We start from the raw sequence: 24,561 nt of genomic DNA on the forward strand, positions 1-24,561 counted from the left end.
GAGCAGTGGACTGACGTCAGGAGCAGTGGAGACCTGCTCTCCACAGGAGTTACACAGACTCTACAGAAGCCAAATGTTAGTCTTCATTAAAAATGTCCTATTTAGAAAGTTAGCTAATTTTGCATTTAGGAAGCAAAATTAATAACGAAAAAAAATTGGGTTCAAAAGTGTACATAGCAGAGGCTCTGTCACCAAATTATAAGTGGCCTATCTCGTACATGATGTGATCGGCGCTGTAATGTAGATTACAGCAGTTTTTTTATTTAGAAAAACTATCATTTTTGACGGAGTTATGACCTATTTTAGCTTTATGCTAATGAGTTTCTCAATGGACAACTGGGCGTGTTTTACTATATGGCCAAGTGGGCATTGTGAACAGAAGTGTATGACGCTGACCAATCAGCATCATACACTTCTCTTCATTCATTTACACAGCATATAGTGATCTTATTACATAACTATGTGCAGCCACATAAACACACTATAACATTACTGCAGTGTCATGACAATGAATATACATTACCTCCAGCCAGGATGGGATGTGTATTCAGAATCCTGACCACTTCTCTGTGATTTACAGCACAGCGAGATCTCGCTGTAAACGTCAGTTTACAGCGTAATCTCGCGAGACTACGCCTGCTGTGCTGTAAATATCACAAAGACGCTACAGAAGTGGTCAGGATTCTGAATACACATCACGTCCTGGCTGGAGGTAATGTATATTCACTGTCAGGACACTGCAGTAACGTTATAGTGTGTTTATGTGGCAGCGCATAGCGAAATAGCTAAATCGCTATGTGCAGAGTAAATGAATGGAGAGAAGCGCATGACGCTGATTGGTCAGAGTCATACACTTCTCTCCACAACGCCCACTTGGCCATATAGTAAAACACGCCCAGTTGTCCATTGAGAAACTCATTAGCATAAAGCTAAAATAGGTCATAACTGCGTCAAAAATGATAGTTATTCTAAATAAAAAAAAAATGCTGTGATCTACATTAGGCTATGTTCACACGGAGTATTTTGGGGGAGGAATATCTGCCTCAAAATTCCGTTTGGAACTTTGAGGCAGATATTCCTCTCCCTGCACGCCGATTTTCGCGGCAATTATCGCGCCGTTTTTCGCCCGCGGCCATTGAGCGCCACGGGCATAAAACAGCGAGAAATACGCTTTCTCCTGCCTCCCATTGAAGTCAATGGGAGGTCAGAGGCGGAAGCGACCGAAGATAGGGCATGTCGCTTCTTTTTCCCGCGAGGCAGTTTTACTGCTCGCAGGAAAAAGACGCCGACGCCTCCCATTGAAATCAATGGGAGGCGTTCTCGGGCCGTTTCTGACGAGTTTTGCGACGCGGTTTCCGCGTCAAAAAACTCGGCAAAATACCCCGTGTGAACATAGCCTTACAGCGCCGATCACATCATGTACAATATAGGGAACTTATAATGTGGTGACAGAGCCTCTTTAAGGGGTTCTCTACTTTGTAAATGTTAAAGGGAGCAATTCCCAAAATTGCAGCATTGGCATGTGGTAAAGCAACCTCATTGCTTTATGCTGCAAAATTGGAGAAGACACACTCGCTCTAGTGTGCTCACACAATGCCCCCTCTTTTATCCTGGCTAGTGTCAGGAGAAAGGAGGGGGTTGAATGTTCAAACCTCCTACACTGTGTGCCGCCATTTTTTGAGCGAATGCACAGTGTAGTAGGCTTACATACAGTGGTAATCACACAGTAAAACACGAACATACACAAACATAACTTACCTGCTCCTGCCGCCGCCGCTGCTCCTAGTCCTTGCTTCTGAACATATGTCCGGAAGCGGTCATCTTACTGTCCGGCCGCGGCTTCTGGTCCACATGAAAATGGCGCCGGATTTCGCTCGGCCGAAGACCTTCCTTTTGGACTGTGTGGGAGCAGAGCATGCCCACACAGACGGCGTACACTATAGTGAATGGAATGGCTCCCGTTCGCATTCTCTATGGGGATGTATGTGCCGTATTCCATCTCTGTATGTGTCGTTAATAGACACATACAGAGATGAAAAAAAAAATGGCAGCCCCCATAGAGAAGTAAAAGTAAGAAAAAAAGTAAAACACAAATAAATAAAATTTATTTTAATAAACACACTGAAAAGCAAATTTATATAAAAAAAATAATTTTTTCGTGACACCTGTCCTTTAAGCTCACCTAAATGAGCATATGCTATTAAACTTTATGCTAAAGCTGTCCCATTGTTGGAATTTCATCTCAGGCAAGGTGGCTGCATGAAGATGCTGTGAAATCTACACACACACACGTTTGTACGGCCAGTCGTGTAGTGTATTATTTACAGTAAACCGCACCACAGTACAGTACTCAGGCAACAGTCCTGAAGAACATCAGTCTACATTCTAAAGCCACTTACCCTTACACAGCAGAGCCGCGTGCATCTTATTCTATGCAGAGCAGACACTAATGTATGTTAAAGATATGCAGTATGTAGAAATATATATTTTTTTATCATTTAATTTGCCATTCAATTAGAGAATAAACGCAACGTTAAACTGTTTTCAATATAAAACCGGTTTTATTACAACGTAATGGATAGATACTATAGGCTCTGCAACCCCTCCAAAACCACAACAGATATAGAACAATAACAGATGTATACCTTTCCTTACCTGTATCACTGCAAAATTACAAGATGTTTCAGTGACTTAATATTTCATAAAAGATTTACTAAATAAATATGAAATCTTATAAAACAATATTTCATATTTAAAAGTCTTGTCTGGGGCATCAAGTTACCATAGCACAGCAGCTATACTCTATCACAATATGGCTGCTGCACTAACTAGCTTAGTGAGATGCCTTTGAAGGTACTACCGTAATTCTCATGTTGGAGTTCTAGCTGATAGCGAGCCTTAAGGGCAATGCTCCCAGGGAAAGTATGCAAAAAAGCTCTCCTCCAGAAGGAAGAAAATGCTCTAGTGCCAGCTATCTCACTCAGCCAACCAGAACCCTATTGTATACCGATGAGCAACAACAACTCCGAAACAGCGCTATCTACAGATGGGTGTCCATGCTTGGGCTATTACCCAAGCCATGTTTCAAGCACTAGAAGGCTGGTTTCCCACGTAGCATAAACGCTGCAGAATTCCGGCATCAAAATTCTATTTGGAAATTCTGCAGCATTTACAGTAGCAGCAAAGTGAGTGAAATACAGCAAATCTGCAAACCCCCCCCCCCCCACCAGAAAGCTTGTGCGAAAAGTGTTCTGCGGTGCGACTTTCAATTCAGCAGCATGTCAATTTATGCTGTGGGTCCTGTGCGGTGATGCTGCGTGTATGGCCCATAGACTTTAATGTGGAGCAGAAATTCGGCAATAAATGAGCAGTTGCAATTTGTACAGAGTTTACGCAGCAGAAACGCAGTACAAACTGCTGAAAATCCGCAGGTGCACATATAGTTTTCTGTAATCAATGCTTGAAACTAAATCTGCAGGAAAAAACGCAGGGTTTCCGCAGCAATATATGCAGCAAAAATGCACTATTTGCTGCGGATTTCTGTGACTGAAATACCTGCGTTTTTTGGGATTCCGCTGAAGATTTTCTGTTGCAGAAATTCCGCAGCATATCCTGTGAGTGGCAATATACCCTAAGGGTAAGACATGGACTTACAGGGTAGCTACTTTTAGGTGGAGCGAGACAGAATTCCCTTCCTAATAGAGGAGAGCTATTTTGCAAACATAAATTAAGCCACGGGAACTGCTCAAGAAGGAGAGCAATATATTCCCATTAGGCAGAAATTAAAAATAATAAAATATATTGCATTTCTAATGGTTTTCTGTCATCTGTATGAGAACAGAAATAAAAATAAATTAATAATGACAGGCTCTGACTTATTTCTTTCTTTCTTATGGGTACACTATATGACTATGCGCCATCATCTTATGGAGGGAACGTGGGTGAGGTGAAAAAAACGCATAATCACAATATTATAACAATGAAACTTCAGGAGTCAAGTGTGTTCACAGAATGATATATAACACCAACTAATTTAAAAACCTTAGTCTGATATATACAAGGAAACACAAGTATTTCTTAAATAGCGTTGGTGGGACCGCATCTCTGGAAAAATACTGATCTGTTCATCTCAGCATCAACTCCTGTTGGTAAAAGGCACCTTTGTGTCAATAAGTTAATGACTATGAGCTAAGCCCATTTCAAGTTATCTGAAACTGTAGTCCAAAAACATTGAAGAGGTATCATTATTCTGGTTTGCGTGCCACAAAAAATATACAGTCATAGAAGTATTTCATCATGGATACATGATTCACAGTATACGTTGTCCTTACAGATTCTCTCTCTACCTGTAAAGAGAAAAGACAAAGGTGATCATTAGTTAACTACTGGTAGTGTACAATGGGAAAACATGGAAGGGAACTGCTTATAGAGAAGGGCAGTGTCCCCAACATATGGCTCTCAAGCTGTTGCAAAACGGCCTGCGAATAATTGGGCAGGCTGGGAGTTGTAGTTTTGTAGCAGGTGTAGACCAATGGTTTAGGGATATATGCAGGGAATACAAATTCTCTGAATAACCTAGGGTCCAGCACCTCCTAGAGTGTAATCACACTGCACTGTGGAAAGCCAGCCTTAGGCCTCATGCACACGGCCGTGCGATTGCGGGCATGGACGGCCGCCCGGATTTTCGCCCCGTGCACCCATAGGGAGCACGGCCCCTAAAACGCAAAAGATAAGATATGTTCTATCTTTCGAAGTACAGTTCTACAGCACGGACACCTGTCCGTGACGCAACGGAAAGGTGTCCGTGGCCAATAGAACTGAATGGGTGCGTAATTGCGGACCGCATTACAGTCCGCAATTACGGATATTTTTTACGGTCGTGTGCATGAGGCCTTAGGCGTTGTTCACAGGTCGCAAATAAAACACTTTTTTGCCTGGACTTCTGCTAAATAACAGCAAAAAAAACGCAACATTTGAATGCAGCTCCAGGAACCTTATCAGGCCATGACTTGAAAATGTATCCATAGAGAAAACACGAGCTAATTTATAGACATAAGTCCTTTTTTCTCCGACCGATAATCGGCCGTTGCAGCGAGCGCCGATCAACGAGACATCGTTGATTGGCACTCGTTTTCTCCTGTCACACGAAGCTATGGATGGGGACAAGCGCTCGTTACTCCGATCGCTCGTCCCCATACATTATCATCATGTCGGCAGCGAGTCTCCCAGTTTACACAGGGAGATGTGCTGCCGACAACGATAATTTTTTACTTTTTTAAAACTATAAGATTATCAGATAATCAAGCATTTGCTGATCGTTCCCCCTGTTTACATAGGGCAATTATCGGCAACGAGTGTTCTATGAACGCTAGTCTGCCCGATAATCGCCCAGTGTAAAACCCCCTTTAGTGAAACTAATTCAATACTAATTTATGCAACAAAAAAATCCTCAAGACAATTTGGGGTTCCTTAAGGACAGGTTTGGGAAACATTGCTGCAAAGTCTCCCACAGGGGAAAACAAGGATTAAAGATGTTGGGATTGTATATGGCTGATCCTTATACTCCAATGACAAGAGACGTCAGATGTGTCTCCTTCCATAGAAAATAACCTGCCCATTTGGTGATCAACACCTATTAAGTAGTTATGGCCTGCTTTGATGCATTGATGTAATGCCTAGGAATTGTGTAGACCTACATCTATACATTTCAGATGATTTTGTATGCAACATCCTATGTTTCTTGCATCTACCAAAGAGTCCTTAAATGGATCCACACCAATACAAATCCTTATTGTAATAATCTTTTAATACAATCTCTTGAAAGAGCAGTCTGGTGTGAAATATATCTGTAATAAGGTATGACAGGCAATTTTGAAATAAAAACATGGTGAGGTACATCTCTACAAGGAATTTTGGAAAGATCCTTCCAAATACCTCAATAAGAAATCCATGCTGTATAATAACATTTTTTAGATCTTCATAGCTCACTTCTATAGAAAGTTCATTTGCCAAGTTTTCAAAATGATACAAAAGTGGACCTGAAAAAAATAAAATAAAAAATTGAAAACGTGTAATAGCCAACAATGTATAAGAGTGCTGTTACTGTAATGCTTAGTCACTTTTCCCTTTTGTCTCACAAACTTGCTCCCCCATTTATAGCTCATAAATCCTAAGGCCCTTTAGGGTAAATGAAAAAAAACTTCCACAATCAGAAATAACTCTTCTATAAACAAAATGTATTTCAGCAGTGAAGCCTTTAATGTATTGCTTCCTCTGCCTAATGGGACATCGAAGGAGGAAACATTTGCCAAAATCTGACAGTCATTGGCATAATTTATCCAGAATGTTGAATGTCTCTTGGGTCAGTAAGATCAGCAATAGAATTTGGTATAGGCCGCATCACCCTAAGCACAGTCAAAGTGCCTCACGCATTAATGGGGTTTTCAGAGACAAAAAAAATAAAAAAATATTGGCTAAAGGCAGTGAATGTGATAAAACAACAAGAGAAACATTACTCACCGGGTATATCCTCCGCAGCTCCAACCGGCCTTCAGTGATGTGTCAACTACCCGCATGTGCCCGCTGCATCACCGATGAGGCCAGTGATTGGGTACAGCGGTCACGCGCGGGTAGTCGGCATGTCATTACTGCAGGAGAGCTAAAGACGACCAGTGGTACAACCAAAGCGACGGGGGATATAAAACAAAAAAAAAAAACAAAAAAAAAACAGAGCGCTATGATGCAAAGTTATGTTTAGGCTGCAGATTTTCTTTCAATTACTCCAATACGTCTGATTGTAAGAAGCGCGCTCACATGGTGTTCCAACAAATAACTGCCTCTCTAAACAGCAGGAGCACTCATTCATTTTCTAATAGAAAAGGGAAGGATGGAATTACAAGAGGTTCATAGCAGGAGCTACAAGAGGTTGATCGCGGTGCATATGACACTGCCTATTGGTATCTTGATTGTTTATGATCGCCTAAATGATAGTCATACATGGGAATGTGACCCAACCACACCTTGCCATTCTCACCCCTAACTTTAGACTATTGGTGCCATGGTAGTCTCATCCTTCCCCTTTCTATTTAAAGGGTAGATGTTCTAACATTTTACCTATGATAAGCGTTTTGTGTCGTCAGTTATGGTCCACATCTCTCAATACATGGTGCATTTTATAGGACCAATTTTTGAAGTGAGCAAATGAATGGAACTGTATAAGAAAGCCTAAAGCCGTTGTCCCATCTGGTCAACTCCTTCTAAACGACCTGCTAGGCAGCTAGTGCATATGGATGTCAGAGAGGATCCCTTACTTCAGATTCTGATCTATGAGTCGCTAGGAAGAGAACGGGCACAATATGAATGGATGCAGTTGTGCCAACCCCATTAAAAGAAACAGAAGCTTAGGCACTCAAGTGTTGAGGAAGAAATGTGTCTATAAGGGAACCTTATCACTTTAAGTGTGCAGCTGATGTCTCCAATATACGGTAATTAAAGGTCAATCAGTGTGATTTTATAATTCGCTTTTATTACAATTTTTTTGTACTATTTGAGATACAGTTGCTTTTGTATTCTCTATAGAGGGCGGCTGTATCCTGCGCTAAATCCAGTTCTTGTTAAGTCGGCAGGACTGATGGATGCAGGAGAATGATACAGCTGCTTTGTATAGAGAATACAGAGCAGCTGTATCTCAAAAAGTAAAAATAATTTTTAATAAAAACTAAATTATAAGAGTTACACCAATCACACGGATGCACCTTTTTATAAAAAAATAATAAAAAATAAATAAAAATACGCCTTTTAAAAAGGTGTACATAGCCTTCAACAATAAAAAAAACGTGACCACGATTACTAGCATGATGTAAATAGGCCTCCTAAATGTAAGATTTACAATAGCTGCCCGATAGATGCATAAAAGTTCAGGAATAGTTTAACAATAACTTTGATGTTAATGGGGTATTCCAGTTACAACAAGTTACCCCCTATCCGTAGGGTATGGGGTAACTTGCTGGTCGGTGGGTTTATGACAGCTGGGACGCCCGTCGTTTATGAGAACGGGAGTGCCGAACCCTTCGTTGACTTGAGCGGCAGGTCGCTCATGCTCACTGCTGCTATATTCATTCTCTATGGGAGCGCCGGAGATAGCCAAATGCTGTACTCGGCTATCTCCGGCACTCCCATAGAGAATGAATATAGCAGCAGTGAGCATGAGCGACCTGCCGCTCGATTCAAACGAAGGGTTCGGGACCCACGTTCTCGTAAACGGTGGGGGTCCCAGCTGTTGGACACCCAACGACCAGCAACTTTACCCTTATCCTACAGATAGGGGGTAATTTCTTGTAACCGGAATGCTCCTTTAAGTAATATTTTAGAATGTGGCTAGAGCTACACATTAAATAACCAAACTAAAATTTTAAAGGTATTACATAATATTAATATTCGTTTCTATTTAGAAGTGAAAAAGCAGATACCTTACCTAAATTAATCCAAATGCCTCCTGGTTTAAGGATTTTCCATATTGTCTCAACATAGTCAAGAATATTATGTGCAGTGTCTATAAAGAAGCATGTGGATACACAGTCCCAAGAGTCTGTAAAAATAGGAAAGAAACGCTTAGAACCTTTGATACACTGAACAAACCCAATGACAACGTTTAATGACTTGTATCGCTTCTGTTACGGACAATGTTCCATGCCTGGATGACTAACATCGTAGGGCTCTTATTTTTACATTCTTCCTGTGGCTAAATATTGTCATCAATACGCATGTATAAAACACACAGATTGGATTGACTTTTTTTATAAAAACTAATTTGACATAAACAAAGCTTATATATTGTATAAGAAACAGTTTTACAACGAATATTCTCACCACTTTCAGGATTCAGCGGATGTACGGCTTATTACAAAATCATAAAAAGGGGTCGTACGCTTTAACAAAAAAAAATAAAAAATTCAATACCTTATTATGGAATTCTGAGTTATAGAGGAAAATCTCCAGTTTTAGACCCTTATCTATCAGCAGAGTGGAAAAGGACTACAAAGAGTGTCGCTCTGAAGGAACTGGTTGCTTTCAATGGGAAATGTGTAATGCTTAATTTTCCGGCTGCGGGCAATTGTAGTATCAAACGAGTCTGGGTCCGCCAGAATGAGCAGGTGACCCTCCACCGCTGAACGAGTGGCTCCTGTTCGGGCAGACCCGAGAAGTCCTTGTATAAACCAGGCTGGCCATTCATTTGAATGGCTGCCATGTAATACTAGATCTCCCCTGCAGGGGAAATGTCTGGCTTTCCCTGGCAAAATCAGCTCACCGCTCCAGGGGGTGCATTTTGAAAGGGGCTCTCTCTAAAGACCCCTTTAAGCTTTATTTACATAAAAAAGGAACTCCTTTAAAAAAAACAAAACACACATTTAACAATTTACATATAGATAGATATAACCTTTGTAATAAATTCAGCAACTTTGCAAACGCATTGCATTACTGGTACTTAAAGGGGTCGTTTGGGCACGGGACATTTTTTTCATACTGATCGGTGTGGGTACGACACCCGGACCCTGCACCGATCAGCTGTTTCAGTTGCATTCGGGCACTGGATGTTATGCAGTGACCGGTGTCCATACACTGCATAGCGGCTGTGCCGCAAAACTGTTTTAATTCACTTGCAGTCCTACAGCTGCACTTGTAGTGTATTCAGCTGCAGTACTGGAGCTCGGTCGCTATACTGTGACCGAAGTCATCTGCTTCCAGCACGAACATCCGGTGAGAGGTCCATGTGTCGGGCCTCCACCAATCATATACTGATTAACGATTCTGTGGATAGGCCATCAGTATGAAAAACCATCCCATGCCTGGACAACCCCTTTAATTACAGTATGATTCATAGCCCAGAGCTGTATTCACAATACTGGTAAGTTTCTGAGCCCAACACCGTAAAGCTGTCCAGACAAATCAGAGAGCGGTTTACAGTCATCCGCTCTGCCCTCACTACCACGCACATTATTTTAACGTAAGAGAGGTATGTGTGTTTGACAGACATCTCAGCCACCATTTTATCTAGGAGGAATCTATAGGATCAGACAGGTTAAAATACACATTGGTACTTTTTTCTCTCGATCGCAGATGTCGGAGGGACTGTGTGCTAGGTCCCAGAGACTATAAACGACAATGCTGCTCTGGACAATATTACATTTGATAGTAATTATTTAAGTAATACTACATTAGAAACATAAACCAGTGTAAAATGGACTCATTCAGGTTTACTGGCCATTTTTAAGAAGCAAATCAAGGGTTTCCAGAAAAACTGTACTTAAAAGGCCTCATTCATACATGCCAACGAAAATACGGATCAAAAACAGATGCACAATACGTTTGTCTTTTTTTCACAATTTGTTCCATTTTTGTTTTTGATCCATTTTTGATCCGAGTTGTCCGTTTTTCACCCTTATTTGTTCTGTTTTGTGTTAAAGGGTTAACTATCGTTTTGCTATTTTTGTATTGTTGGAGAAATACGGATGACAAAAAAAAAAAAACACCACTGAAAAAAGACAGAACAAGTATTTTTAAAATTCAACCCATTAACTTTGATAGGCTAAAAACAAGACTCATGTGGATTTATTGTAACATACTGCGTATTGAAAAAAAACATCCTGGGGGGAGATCTATCAAAAATGGTGCAAAGGAAAAGTGGAGGAGTTGCCCATGGCAACCAATTGTGTTCAAGCTCTTACTTTTCAGAGGTCCTTTAGAAAACTAATGACAGAATCGGATTGGTTGCTATGGGTGACTACTCTACTTTTACTTCGCACCAGTTTTAAACTCCCATGTGTATAAAAAAATAAAAAAAAGGTAAATAAAACCATTCAGGGGTTTTCCCACTAAGAACATTTATCACCTATCCACAGGATAGGTAACAAATGTCAGATCGGTAGGGGTCCAATTGCTGGGACCCCCACCTATCAAAAGCGTCCCCGACTTCTCTATGTGAAAGTAGCGGTACTGTGCATGCTCAGCCAACCCTCCCTTCACTTTCTATGGGACTGCAGGAGATAGCCATGGATAGGTGAGAAATGTTGTTTATGAGAAAACTCCTATAAACGTATTGCCAACGTTTCTCCAATGATTTGCAATATGCAAGTGTGAATGAGCCCTTATACAGGTAATCTTTACTGCATTTCTTGATGGTCCTGGTTTAAATACCTTCTAACATGACGCATTCCATAAAGGTAGCAGAGGGTTATTTTTGTTTCAGCAAATAAAAAGTTTTACAATTTTCCAATATACTTTCTGTATTAATTCCTCTATTTTCAAGAACTCTATTTGCAGTCATCCAATAGGACCCTTCATTGTTTACTTCCAGTGGATAAAAATCTGTCCTGGCCATGTGAGGTTCATACAGGGGGTTGGTTTCATAGAAGACACAGCTCTGATAACGGCACCGTAACGAGCCGTGCACCTGTGTCCATCACATGGCTGCAAGCAGAGATTTTGAAAACATTTTTCTTTACAAAAAGAATAACCTTTATTTGCTGAAACTGGAATACCCCTTTAACTCATTTGAAGGCAGTAAGATAAGGTGATTATTATAGTAAATTCATCCATGGTACCTGAAATGAGTGAATAGAGCTACGCTGAAGGGTGTTCATTGTTTTCTGAGGACTAGATCACGGAGTGAAAAACCTATTTACTCACTGTTCTCTGTATAAATTTCCTGGAAGTCTCCTGCAGTCATGGAAAAATTTGGATTGTATGGAAGATCGTGAGGATTGACATCAGGAAAGTATACGGGTCTTACTTGATCTACTGATTTCACGTTGTTGCTAAACTGATGGATCCAAGGATAAAGTTTAAAAGTATTAATCTGGGAACATCTGTAACATATCAAAAAGGAAAACAATTCATAGAAAACCATTAACAAAATAAAGCCTATGACAAAAATGGTCATGGGACTTTTCACTGAAGTCACAACTATAATCGTGAAGTCTCTCCTGTCGCAAGATAAAGATTTAGAATAGAGAAGTACTAGTCTTTTTACTGCCTCTAAATGATCAGTGTGTGTAACTAGCAGAAGTCAGCTCCAGCCTAACTAGATTTAGGGCAAAGCCACACGTGGCGGAATTCCTCTTGAATTCCGCAGCGGACACTCCGCAGCGTTAATCCGCAGCGGAGCCGTTTGTCCATTGACTTCCACTTTTATTTAGCAGTGTTCGTTTAGACGATGCGTAAAATTCCGCTGCGGAGCATAGGCTGCGGAGCAGAATTTGGTGTCCACAGCATACAATGGATGTTGCGGAGTTGTGGCGGACTGGTTGCGGACTCATGGCGGAATTTCTCCATTGACTTCAATGGAGATTCTAAATTCCGCAATGAAGTCCGCAGCTGTCATGAAAATGTTATATGTGCTGCGGATGCGTCTTGCTTTTTTGACATGACATTTCTTCATTCTGGCTGGACCTATGTATTTCTAGGTCTACAGCCAGACTGAGGAAGTCAATGGGGCTCCCGTAATTACGGGAGCGTTGCTAGGAGACGTCAGTAAATAGTCACTGTCCAGGGTGCTGAAAGAGTTAAGCGATCGGCAGTAACTGTTTCTGCACCCTGGACAGTGACTACCGATCCCAATATACAGCAACCTGTCAAAAAAATAGAAGTTCATACTTACCGAGAACTCCCTGCTTCTGTCTCCAGTCCGGCTTCCCAGGATGACGTTTCAGTCTAAGTGACGGCTGCAGCCAATCACAGGTCAATCACAGGCTGCAGCGGTCACATGGACTGCCGCGTCATCCAGGGAGGTCGGGCTGGATGCCGAAAGAGGGACGCGTCACCAAGACAACGTCCGGTAAGTATGAAATTCGTTTACTTTCACTAGGGAAAGTGCTGTCCCTTCTCTCTATCCTGCACTGATAGAGAGAAGGGAAGCACTTTTCCCGCAGTCCGCAGCAGCTAGTCCGCATCAATTTACTGCACATTTTGGGCAGATCCGCCGCAGAATCTGCAACGCAGATTCTGTGCGGCATTGATGCGGAGGAAATCCGCCACGTGTGGCCATGCCCTTAGAGGCTCTGTCACCACATTATAAGTGCCCTATCTGCTACATAAGGAGATCGGTGCTGTAATGTAGGTGACAGCAGTGCTTTTTATTTAAAAAAACGATCTATTTTCACCACTTTATTAGCGATTTTAGATTTATGCTAATGAGTTGCTTAATGCCCAAGTGGGCGTGTTTTTACTTTAGACCAAGTGGGCGTTGTACAGAGGAGTGTATGACGCTGACCAATCAGTGTCATTCACTCCTCTCCATTCATTTACACAGCGCATAGGGATCCTTTTAGATCGCTATGTGCTGTCTTATACTAACACATTAACAATACTGAAGTGTTTAGACAGTGAATAGACATTCCACGGGATGTCTATTCACAATCTCTGCACTTCGTTACTCTGTCTGTGGTAGTTACAGCAGAGGAAGCGTAATCTCGCGAGATTATACGATAAATGACAGGTTACAGCGAGATTACCCTTTGCTCTGCTGTAACTACCACAGAAACATTAACGAAGTGCAGGGATTGTGAATAGACATCCCGTGGAATGTCTATTCACTGTCTAAACACTTCAGTATTGTTAATGTGTTAGTATAAGACAGCACATAAGGATCTAGCAAGATCCCTATGCGCTGAGTAAATAAATGGAGAGGAGTGAATGACACTGATTGGTCAGCATTATACACTCCTCTGTACAACGCCCACTTGGTCTAAAGTAAAGATACGCCCACTTGGGCATTAAGCAACTCATTAGCATAAATCTAAAATCGCTAATAAAGTGGTGAAAACAGATTGTTTTATTAAATAAAAAGCACAGCTGTCACCTACATTATAGCGCCGATCTCCTTATGTAGGAGATAGGGCACTTATAATATGGTGACAGACTCTTTAAGCTCTGTTCATAGTAGCATGATGGCTTCTGTTCATAAAGGAGCCATGACGGCTATGCTAGATGGGATTCCGGTGGATCTCTGACTTACAGATTTCCGTGCAGGTTCCTGTATTTTTTTTTTTTTTTTACAGCAAGAATATCATTGCAGACTACACTATTCTTGCTGTCAAAAATACTGGAACCCCTGACAAAAAACACATTAAACCGCTAATGTGAACAGAGCCTAAAAATAACAACCAAAAAAACTCTACTTAAAGAGCCACAGATAAGGGTGCTGATTATACTATGGAACCGGTACTTATGCAAGTCTCTATTATTTAATGCTGGTCCGAAGCAAATTAAGGGAGACTTGTCAAAAGGAATCTCTGCCTATCTATTGGTTTTGCATACATGGTATTATGAAAACAGAATATGCATATAAAAGTATGGAAAACATAAACCAAGATTGATATATATATTTTTTTTTTTAAAGTGTTACCTTAAAAGGTGGGTAACTATAAATCATGATTTACATAGATGAAGCAATGATGCTAGCATTAAAGGAAGCAGCAAGATCATGCTGGCCAAATGGAGGGCAGCGTGATTTAGTGATGGGTACCACGATCCTATTGAACTATGTTTTACTGTAAAGACTTTAAAACAATATACAGAGGCACTGACCTACAGCCAATGTAAAATACCGGGCTCGGGGAAAAAGTCTGCGGTGCGGCCGTCTTCTGTATTCACCACGCTTGACTACGCATTACTGACGGATCTTTCCCTATTTGTGTATAGGCAATTCAAGTGAACATAGGTCAATAGGATCAGCACCGGTCACTAAATCATACTTCCCAACATTAGTGCAGCATGATCTTGCATGATATTAACACTATTGTATTTCATTTCTATTTTCTTCCTCTCACTAGAATAGGCTTTCTATGCTGGAATGGACTCTGCGGTTATTTGTCCATGATTACAAGAACGCTAAGGGTGTGTTCAGGGGTTGCGGTCAAATTGTGTTTTGGCAAAATACGTGCCTTTGACCGCAGTGTGTTAACACGCTCTATAAGTTTGGGTTAAAGTGAACCTGACACGTTGACAACGCTGTCCTATGTGCATTTATAGAGCACGAGGAGCGGAGCAGATGGATTTACAGTATAGTTTATTAATAAAAGATTCAGCATAATTGGTCATTTATTGCTCTTGGCTCAGGAGTCCAGCGGGTGGTCCGACTCAGTGATTGACATCTAGTCATACGATGAAGGCGGTCAATTACTGAGCGAGATGGCCCACTGGCCCAGATGAAGAAGGGATTTAGAGGAGTAAATTACACCCTATACACTAATTTTTTTCCCTACAAAACTATATCCATCTGTGAATTTGCCTCCTGTTGTAAAACATAGTGCCCACAGATAGAGCAGCATGTTTAACATGACATGCACAATCTTTTGTCGATCTGTTTTAATGCAGTACATAGATTATGAGCTGTAATAAACAAAATGTATTAGTCTACACAGGCAGTTACTGCCACGTGAGCCCTACTGGCACTTCTGTTTGGCCAAGATGCCTAGCCAGGTTTATTGGCATGCCGACCAGGTCGACAATTTCCCGATTACGTGTTCAGGAGGTCGTTTCATTGGATGTAGGACCTCACACGTACATGTATCTGCACGTCTGACTTAAAGCTTAGGCCAAAAGTTGTAATGCAGGACTATACTAGATCTATGCACGCCTCCTGAGGAGAACTAATTAGAAACGCGCGTCGAGGCGGCATACACGCCAGTTACTGCACTGCACTTTATTTCACGCGAGTTTAAGTTTAATCTTTTCTTTTTCTGGCAAGGTTTCAGTACTATATACATCCATATTTGATGTCAGAGGCTTTTCAAGGTGATGATTCAATACACCTCTATGGTGACATGTACTGACCTTTACTTATAGACGTATACCCGCAACGTATATTCCTTGCCATGCTGCTTTTACCTAATGTAGCAAAATAATATCAGATCTCACTCCATGGAAACCAATGTGGCGTTGTATATTTGGTGTTTGATATCATTTTTTTTATCTTTGTAATACATTATATATTTGTGTTTTTATCTTTGTTGTTGCTTAAATTAATAAACAAACATCTTTTTGATACAATATATATATTCATTCTAGTCTATATGTTCCTTTTGTTCGATTTTGGTTTACATTAGATCTATGCAGAGCAGCAACATAGTGGCCAGTGCTGAAAGTCAACGTACCTATTAAGTACAAAATTAGAAGAGAAAAGCATGAAAAAGCTCCACTCATTTCCTTGGCAAGAATACCCATGCATTGCGATTTCCCAAGCCAATCTTCCAAGGCCAGCACCGGGTATTAAGATATTAATTTGGGAAGTATCACTGCAAAATATGGTAGAAATGTAAAAAACAAAAATCAGATATAGAAGTTCTAGTTATGTTATTCAAGGATTCCGAAAAAAACAACAAAAACAACTTAATATATCATCTTTTAACAAGTAATGCAATATATACAGGCAAGGAGTATGCATCTGCTGCATGCACAACTTGTTTTTCACTTTCCTCTTACAAAAGGTTACATACGTCCACAGAACTTGCTGTGTTTTTTTTTATGGAACCCGTCATGCCCATTATGCAGCCCTCACTGAGGGCAGAATAATGTAGTGACAGACACGCTGATTTCAGCGATCTGTCACTTATCTGATAATGTGAAGCCATCTCTATAGAACTTGCATGAGCCCGGGCAGCGTCAGCAGGGAGGAGTCTTCTGGAGTATTCATAGGCTGCCGCTAGCTCCACCCACTCTCCACTGATTGACAGATGTCTCTATTACTGTGCATAGGGAGACATCCGTCAATCAGTGGAGAGTGGGCGGACCTAGCAGCCGCCCATGATTACTCTCTGCCGACGCTGCCCTTCATGCAAGTTCTTTAGAGATGGCTTCACATTAGCAGATAAGTGACAGATCGCTGAAATCAGCGTGTCTGTCACTACATTATATATGTGCATGACAGGTTCCATTTAAAGTGCTTGATCCTAGGTGTCCAGTCTATGATACTTAAAGAGGACTTGTCACCTATCTTGAAAGGTCTGCTTTAGTGAACACTTGTATTCCCCCTAAAATAATGCTACGGCATTTTTTAGAACTCGCCACTGTGCCATTCCTCTGTTATTCCGCCTGCAAATTTATGAATAAATTGACAACTGAGTGTTACCATTTTCCTTGCTAAAGAGGCATGTCTCGCACGGTCAGCACTGATTGGACATTATCAGTCTGTGTAGGGACACCCCAACTGATAACACAGCAAGTCAATTTACTCATACATTTCTAGGAGGAATAACAGAGGAATAGAACAATGCAGAGTTCTAAGAAAAGATACTACAGAATAGTTTTTTTTTATGGGGAATACAAGTATTTACTACAAAAGACATGTCAGAAGAGGTGACAGGTCCTCCTAAATCTAGCCTTGAGAACTCTTCTGTCCCTCTTCTAGGGGTGCCAGCTTCCAAGCATTTTTTAAATCGTTGGCTACACAGTACAGCACCTAAGTGTGAGATTGTGATCTCGCGCCAAACAATGCACATGTGATTTAATTGCAACCAGATCCGCCAAGGACTGCCAATATGGAGTAGATCATAGAAAAGAAGAATCACAAGCTCATGAATTGAATAGTAAATAGAAAAGGTTTACCATTGATCTTTAGGGAAATACTTCAGAATCTCATTGATGATCGGCTGGTAACAAGTGTCTCTCTCCGATTTGCCTTCTTCACTCCAGTCCCGCACAAACTGCTTTATTGTGGATTTTAACTTGTCCATGTCAAATGTCGATACAGGGGTGTTTTTTGTGTGACCCTAGGTAAATATTAAGAGTTTAAAATGGTATATTTTTTTTTAAGATTTAAAAAAAAAAAAAACTTCACTTTAACTGAGCAATAAATGCAGCCCCATATATTGCGCTCTCCTTGTTTACACAGGAATTTCCATTCCATATACACATGCCTTATAATCCAATTTACAACACAAACCTAGAGCTGCAGTGTTCGACATATAGAGATCTATGGGCGCCATACATATAAACAAACATTATACGTATCCGTGATCCTGGATATCAGAGCTCAGGGGCACAAACTTCATATCATACCAGGTGACCAAGCTCTGACCTCAAGAACCCGATGTTTGTTAACATGGAGTAGCGCCTCAGATCCATACATAATGTCATCCTCTTGTGTGCATATAAAAGGAATATTAACCCATTAATGACAAGCCTATTTTAGACCTCAATGACCAAGCTATTTTTTACGTTTTTGAATCGTCGCATTCCAAGAGTTATAACGTTTTTATTTGTGCGTCGACCTAGCTGTATGAGGTCTTTTTTTTTGCGGGACAAGTTGTATTTATTAATAGCACCATTTTGGGGGACATATTATTTATTGATTAACTTTTATTAACTTTTTTTGGGGGGGGGGGGGGGATAGAAAAAAATCTGAAATTTCAACACTCTTTTTTGCGTCCTAAATCTACGCCGTTTACCGTGTAGTATAAATAACACAGTAAGTTTATTCAGCGGGTTGTTACGATTGCAACGATACCAAATTTGTATAGTTTTTGTATGTTTTACTACTTTTAGGCCTCATTTACACGAGCGTATTATACGCGCGTGCGACGCGCGTGCTTTTCACGCGTGTCGTACGCACCTATAATAGTCTATGGGGCTGTTTAGACGATGCGTGAATTTTGCGCTGCGTGAGTGCGTTGCGTAAAACTCACGACATGTTCTATATTCTTGCGTTTTTCACGCAACACGCACCCATTGACTTCAATGGGTGCGTGAAAACAACGCATGCCACACTGACGGTCCTGCGTTGCATGCGCGAAAATCACGCAAGAGCTGTCAAACTCCTGAATGTAAACAGAAAAGCACCACGTGCTTTTCTGGTTACAAACATCCAAACGGAGTGTCAAATTCGAGATGAGCGCACCGAACTTCACCGGGTTCGGCCAAACTCGTTTTGACCGAAACCGGTAAAAAATGTTCGGGTACGCGACGTCAGGAGACAGTCACTGTCCACGGTGCTGAAAGCGTTAAACTGGTTCAGCACCATGGACAGTGACTTCCGCTCCGAAAATCCATGAACCTGTAAAAAAAAAAAGACGTTCTGACTTACCGATAACTCCGGTCCGACCTCCCGGGATGACAGTTCAGTCCAAATGACAGCTGCAGCCAATCACAGGCCAAGCACAGGCTGCAGCCAATCACAGGCCAAGCACAGGCTGCAGCCAATCACAGGCCAAGCACAGGCTGCAGCCAATCACAGGCCAAGCACAGGCTGCAGCCAATCACAGGCTGCAGCGGTCTCATGGACTGCGGCGTCATCCTGGGAGGTGGGGCCGGATGGCAAGAGAGGGACGCGTCACCAAGGCAACGGCCGGGAGCCCGGACTGGGGGAAGCAGGAAGTTCTTGGTAAGTATGAAAGTCTTTTTATTTTCACAGGTTGGTGTATATTGTGATCGGCATTCACTGTCGAGGGTGCTGAAAGAGTTACTGCCGATCAGTTAGCTCTTTCAGCACCTTGGACAGTGACGGGCCTCGACTACCTCATCTCTATGATGGCGGCTGCGTGAAAATCACGCAGCCGCGCATCATGACACACGGAGCTGTCAAATGCCTTTTGCGCGTTTAAAACGCAACAAGGCTGCGTATACGCAGTGCATACGCCATGCATACGCGCGCAAAACGCAGCGTTTTTTGCGCGCGCAAAACGCATACGCTCGTGTAAATGAGGCCTTACACAGTAAAAACGCTTTTTTTTTCAAAATTATTTGTTTTTGTGTCTCCATATTTGAAGAGCCGTAACGTTTTTATTTTTCGCGGATGCGGTTGTATGAGGGCTTTTTTTTTGCGGGAAGACTTGTAGTTTTTATTGGTACCATTTTGGAATAGATGCGACTTTTTGAATCACATTTTTTTAAAGTCAGGATTCACAGAAAACAGCAATTTTTCCGTCGTTTTTTATTTATTTTTTTACGACGTTCACCGTGCGCGTTAAGTAACGTAATAGATTTGTAGTTGGGGTCATTACGGACGCGGCAATACCAAATATGTGCAACTTTTTAACTTTCTTTTTTTAATACTAAAGCAGTTTGTAAGGGGAAAAAGTGGGTTTTTCATTTTCTGAATAAATAAATATTCTGAATAAATATCACGTCCTGGCTGGAGGTAATGTATATTCATTGTCAGGACACTGCAGTAACGTTATAGTGTGTTTATGTGGCTGCACATAGTGATATAGCTATATCGCTATCTGCAGTGTAAATGAATGGAGAGAAGTGTATAAAGCTGATTGGTCACTGATTGGTCAGCGTCATACACTTCTCTCCACAACGCCCACTTGGCCAAAAAGTAAAACACGCCCAGTCGTCCATTGAGAAACTCATTAGCATAAAGCTAGTATAGGTCATAACTCCGTCAAAAATGATTGTTTTTCTAAATAAAAAACACTGCTGTAATCTACATTACAGCGCCAATCACATGTACAAGATAGAGCACTTATAATGTGGTGACAGAGACTCTTTAATAACCAGCTACAATTTTCAGTTTTTGCCTTTCAGCAGCCATAACGGTTTAATTTTTTCATTGACGTGGCTGTATGAAGCCTTGTTTTATGCGGGAGAAATTGAATTTTTTTTTATGCGCAGTTTGGGGCATAGAAAAAAAAATTGCTGTGTAAGTTATAGAACTTATTTTTACAACGTGAATATAGGAAAAAGCGATTCTCTGCAGTTTTTTTGTTTCTTTTATTATCCCGTTCACGTTTTATGCTAAATAACCTGTTCAATTCTTCAGGTACAGTTGTGTAGACAGCTATGGCTTCATCACAGCTGCGTCAGGGCTCAAGTCTGGCGTTCCGTCTGAGCTTTTCTTCAGAACGGAGCCCTGACTGACACAAACGGAAACCATAAGTTTCCATTTCCATCACCATTGATTTCAATGGTGACGGATCCGGTGCCAATGGTTTCCGTTGTGCAAGGGTTCCGGCATTTTGACGGAATCAATACCTTAGTAGACTACGCTATTCATTCCGTCAAAACGCCGGAACCCTTGCACAACGGAGACAAACGGAAACCATTGGCACCGGATCCGTCACCATTGAAATCAATGGTGATGAAAACAGAAACCTATGGTTTCCATTTGTGTCAGTCAGGGCTCCGCTCTAACGCTCAGACAGAACGGAGCCCTGACGCAGATGTGAACGAAGCCGAATATGTATTTTTTTGTTACATATTTCTATTTAATCCCATTAAGGGATAACTTTATTTTTTACTTCTTATGTATTAGCATATTACTGTATGCTAATACATTACACTGGGTCACTATGACACAGGCTGCTGTTGGGGCAGCACATTGTGCCGTAACAGCAGGCAAACTGGACAGCCCTGAGGTCCTTCTGGGTTCCTAGGGATGATTGCAGAGGGATTTCCCGGTCTTTGATCACGTCAGCGGGTTTCCAGGGACGCGATCAAAGAGCAGAGTTCCCTTTAATCATGCCACGGCGATCAAAGGGTTAAATAGCTGGGGTCGGAATGTTTTCCGATCCCAGCTGCATTCAGGAGGCTGCTCTGAATTTAGGAGCGGTTAGGGTATGTGCACACACACTAATTACGTCCGTAATTGACGGACGTATTTCGGCCGCAAGTAGTGGACCGAACACAGTGCAGGGAGCCGGGCTCCTAGCATCATACTTATGTACGATGCTAGGAGTCCCTGCCTCTCTGCAGGACAACTGTCCCGTACTGTAATCGTGTTTTCAGTACGGGACAGTAGTTCCACGGAGAGGCAGGGACTCCTAGCGTCGTACATAAGTATGATGCTAGGAGCCCGGCTCCCTGCACTGAGTTCGGTCCACTACTTGCGGCCGAAATACGTCCGTCAATTACGGACATAATTAGTGTGTGTGCACATACCCTTACAGCTTCTGCTTAGCGGATGAGCGCTCATCAGCCTCTTCTACAGCGACGCCAAAAGACGTCGCTGTAGACTAAGCACCTGCACCTCCTGCTGTCAAAAGACAGTGGGCGGTCGTTAAGGAAGTAAACTTACCTGTAGTTATGGCGACGCATCCCTCTGATGTCCTGCAGCCCGGCCTCCTGGAATGACATTTCATCCCATGTGACCGCTGCAGCCTGTGATTGGCTGCAGCAGTCAAATAGGATGAAACGTTGTCCCAGGAGGCCGGGCTGCAGGACATCAGAGGGATGCGTCGCCATAACTACAGGCAAGTATAGTTTTTTTTTTATGAGTTGTGATTTTAGTGGCGGAATCGCAGCTTTTCCGCAGCAAAAATTGCAACCTTTGTGATTTGTTTTGGGTTTCACCTCCCCATTGAACTTAATGGGGAAAACCAGAAACAGAAAACCAGCAATTCAGCAGCAGAGGTTGACATGCTGCGGATTAAAAAAAACGTACTGCAAGTCAATTTATGAACATTTCTTTCGGCTGATTTTCTTAAATCTCATCCACTCTGCTGCGATTGTATTACGCTGCAGATTTTTCGTAATGAATTACCTGGTGGAAAATCTGCAGTATTTACGCTACGTGTGAACATACCCTAACAGCGTAAGTAGTAACAAGTTAGAGAACAACCACCTACATGATCGCAAGGTAGAACAAATCCAGGAGCCAGGTGGCCAACGCTTCTAACTATTTTCCATTCGGCTTTTGATCTTGCAGTATAATAATTCATTTCTGAAACATAAATGTTGGAGAAACTTACGTTGTTGCCATATTCCTTGTTCTCAAACATAAAGGTGCAGTCATTGACAATGAGTTGAAGGATCTCCTGATTGTGATCAGCACATTTTCGGATTCGGTCCAGGTTGGAATGGAAATTCGGGAGCATTTTTTGTTGAATTTTTGGTAAAGTCATAAATTGTTTCTGTGCGCGGTTCACACGTTCATGTATATGAGACCTAATGGATGAGAAAGGAAAATAATTGCATTATATAGTTGGACTTACCATTTAACCATGAAATCAACAGTCTTACGTGACACTTGTCATGAGAACTTGTTGACAGGAGTAAAACATCTGACCGGTGACGGTCTCAGCCCTGGAATCCCCCAAAATCATGGGTGACCAGACGGAATGATGGGTCAGTGATCACTGTCACCTGTTTGACAGTAGTGTGACAGCACGCTCACTACTCCATATCTCCCAGCATGCATCATCAACTCTCCCCCAGAAACGGGCCATGTAAACGTCACACCACGGTCCAACAAGTGTCAATTATCCCCAACGTCTGTCATGCAGAAGTAGCAGGAATAGGCACCCCTAAGGGCTGGTATGGGCCTATTCTGAAACTTTTTTCAGCGTTTTGAGTGTGCAAAAAGGTGACATTACTAAAATCATGTGACATTTTACATGCAATGTCACTTGTACACCCATTCCAGATTTTACATTTTTTTTTAAAAAGTTGTATGCAGATAAATTTTAATAAAAATGGCACCTGATTGTGATTTTCATGCAAGTGGCATGCGATTACTACTATTCCTCTGTATAGACGTTATACAGGGAGTCTTGTGTAGTCACTTCTTTTTACCCAGGCAGCGGAGTGATCACTGATCTATAGACATATAGTAATCACCCATAACAAGTGAAGGTGTTGATGATCTTCCAGAAGTGCTCCCTCTCCAGCCTCTCCTCCTCCTCCGGGCTTTTCCGTTGCCTCCTCCCAGTATACGAGCGGAACTCCAGATCTACCTCTGCCTCCTCATTCCCGGGCTCCACATTTCTGCACTCACAGTACGCGGGCTCCTCCGAGTCTCTTCTCCGCCGTCGTCCTCGGCTGTGGGTGAACATGTCACAGCCTGACTCTGCCGGCACCGCTGCTGATTCCAGGAGGCGCCCTGGAGGACGCTGGACGGCGGCGGGGACAATAGATATGAGGCAAGATTCAATCAAAACCACGTGATCCGGTCGGCAAGCGTGCCCCCTGGAACATAACTACACTACAGAACGTAAACCTGCGCTCCAAAAGGTTCTGGTCTCTGAAGATGACGTCACTAGAGAGCGCCGCTGATTTTGCGAACGCTGAGCGTCCATATTAAGTGATGGCAAAACGCGCAAGGAAGAAACTGACTAGATGTAAACGTGTTGCACAGAATGCTGGTGTGATGTTGAAATGAACTATGTTGGATATAGCTTCACTGGTTATGTTAAGGCCAGGATCACACAAACCGTTTTGATGCCGTTTTTGGCTTATTAGTTCTTTTTAACCAAAGCAAGAAGTGGGTCCAAAAGGAAGGAACGGTGTGTGTGTATATATATTATAAAGAAGACTGATGCATCGCCTTTCTTTTGTGCCAAAAACCAGTTACAAAAACTGCATCAAAACTGTGTGTGTGATCCTGGCCTACAGGGGAAATGGTGAAAATAATACACCACTTAAAGAGGCTCTGTCACCAGATTTTGCAACCCCTATCTGCTATTGCAGCAGATCGGCGCTGCAATGTAGATTACAGTAACGTTTTTATTTTTAAAAAACGAGCATTTTTGGCCAAGTTATGACCATTTTCGTATTTATGCAAATGAGGCTTGCAAAAGTACAACTGGGCGTGTTTAAAAGTAAAAGTCCAAGTGGGCGTGTATTATG

The 24,561-nt window shown here is 41.9% G+C and overlaps 1 protein-coding gene across 2 annotated transcripts; it reads right to left on the reverse strand.

Annotated features, from left to right (window-relative positions):
• Window positions 1-2,541: 2,541 nt before the first annotated feature.
• CARNMT1 (carnosine N-methyltransferase 1) lies at window positions 2,542-23,962 on the reverse strand. 2 transcript variants are annotated; one of them, XM_075828182.1, is made up of 8 exons: window positions 23,554-23,962; window positions 22,686-22,881; window positions 17,602-17,765; window positions 16,152-16,292; window positions 11,686-11,864; window positions 8,474-8,587; window positions 5,935-6,038; window positions 2,542-4,346 (listed from the first exon to the last, which is right to left on the reverse strand). In XM_075828182.1, exons 1-8 carry the CDS (start codon window positions 23,766-23,768, stop codon window positions 4,245-4,247), a joined length of 1,215 nt encoding a protein of 404 aa, XP_075684297.1. In that variant the 5' UTR covers window positions 23,769-23,962; the 3' UTR covers window positions 2,542-4,244. The 2 variants fall into 2 exon arrangements, with proteins under 2 accessions (XP_075684297.1, XP_075684302.1); XM_075828187.1 differs by lacking the exon at window positions 23,554-23,962 and adding an exon at window positions 23,416-23,540.
• Between the last annotated feature and the right edge of the window lie 599 nt (window positions 23,963-24,561).

This window comes from Rhinoderma darwinii, chromosome 1 (genome assembly GCF_050947455.1).
Source record: "Rhinoderma darwinii isolate aRhiDar2 chromosome 1, aRhiDar2.hap1, whole genome shotgun sequence".
Classification (NCBI taxonomy): Eukaryota; Metazoa; Chordata; class Amphibia; order Anura; family Rhinodermatidae; genus Rhinoderma; species Rhinoderma darwinii.

What these genes read in the sequence shown, in the direction of transcription:
- CARNMT1 (XM_075828182.1), bottom strand. Translation starts at nt 23,768, where the DNA reads ATGTTCACCCACAGCCGAGGACGACGGCGGAGAAGAGACTCGGAGGAG. An exon ending in ACAAGGAATATGGCAACAAC is followed by an intron (nt 17,766 to 22,685) that starts GTAAGTTTCTCC and finishes ATATTTACCTAG; the next exon opens with GGTCACACAAAAAACACCCC. An exon ending in TCTAATTTTGTACTTAATAG is followed by an intron (nt 11,865 to 16,151) that starts GTACGTTGACTT and finishes GATATGTTACAG; the next exon opens with ATGTTCCCAGATTAATACTT.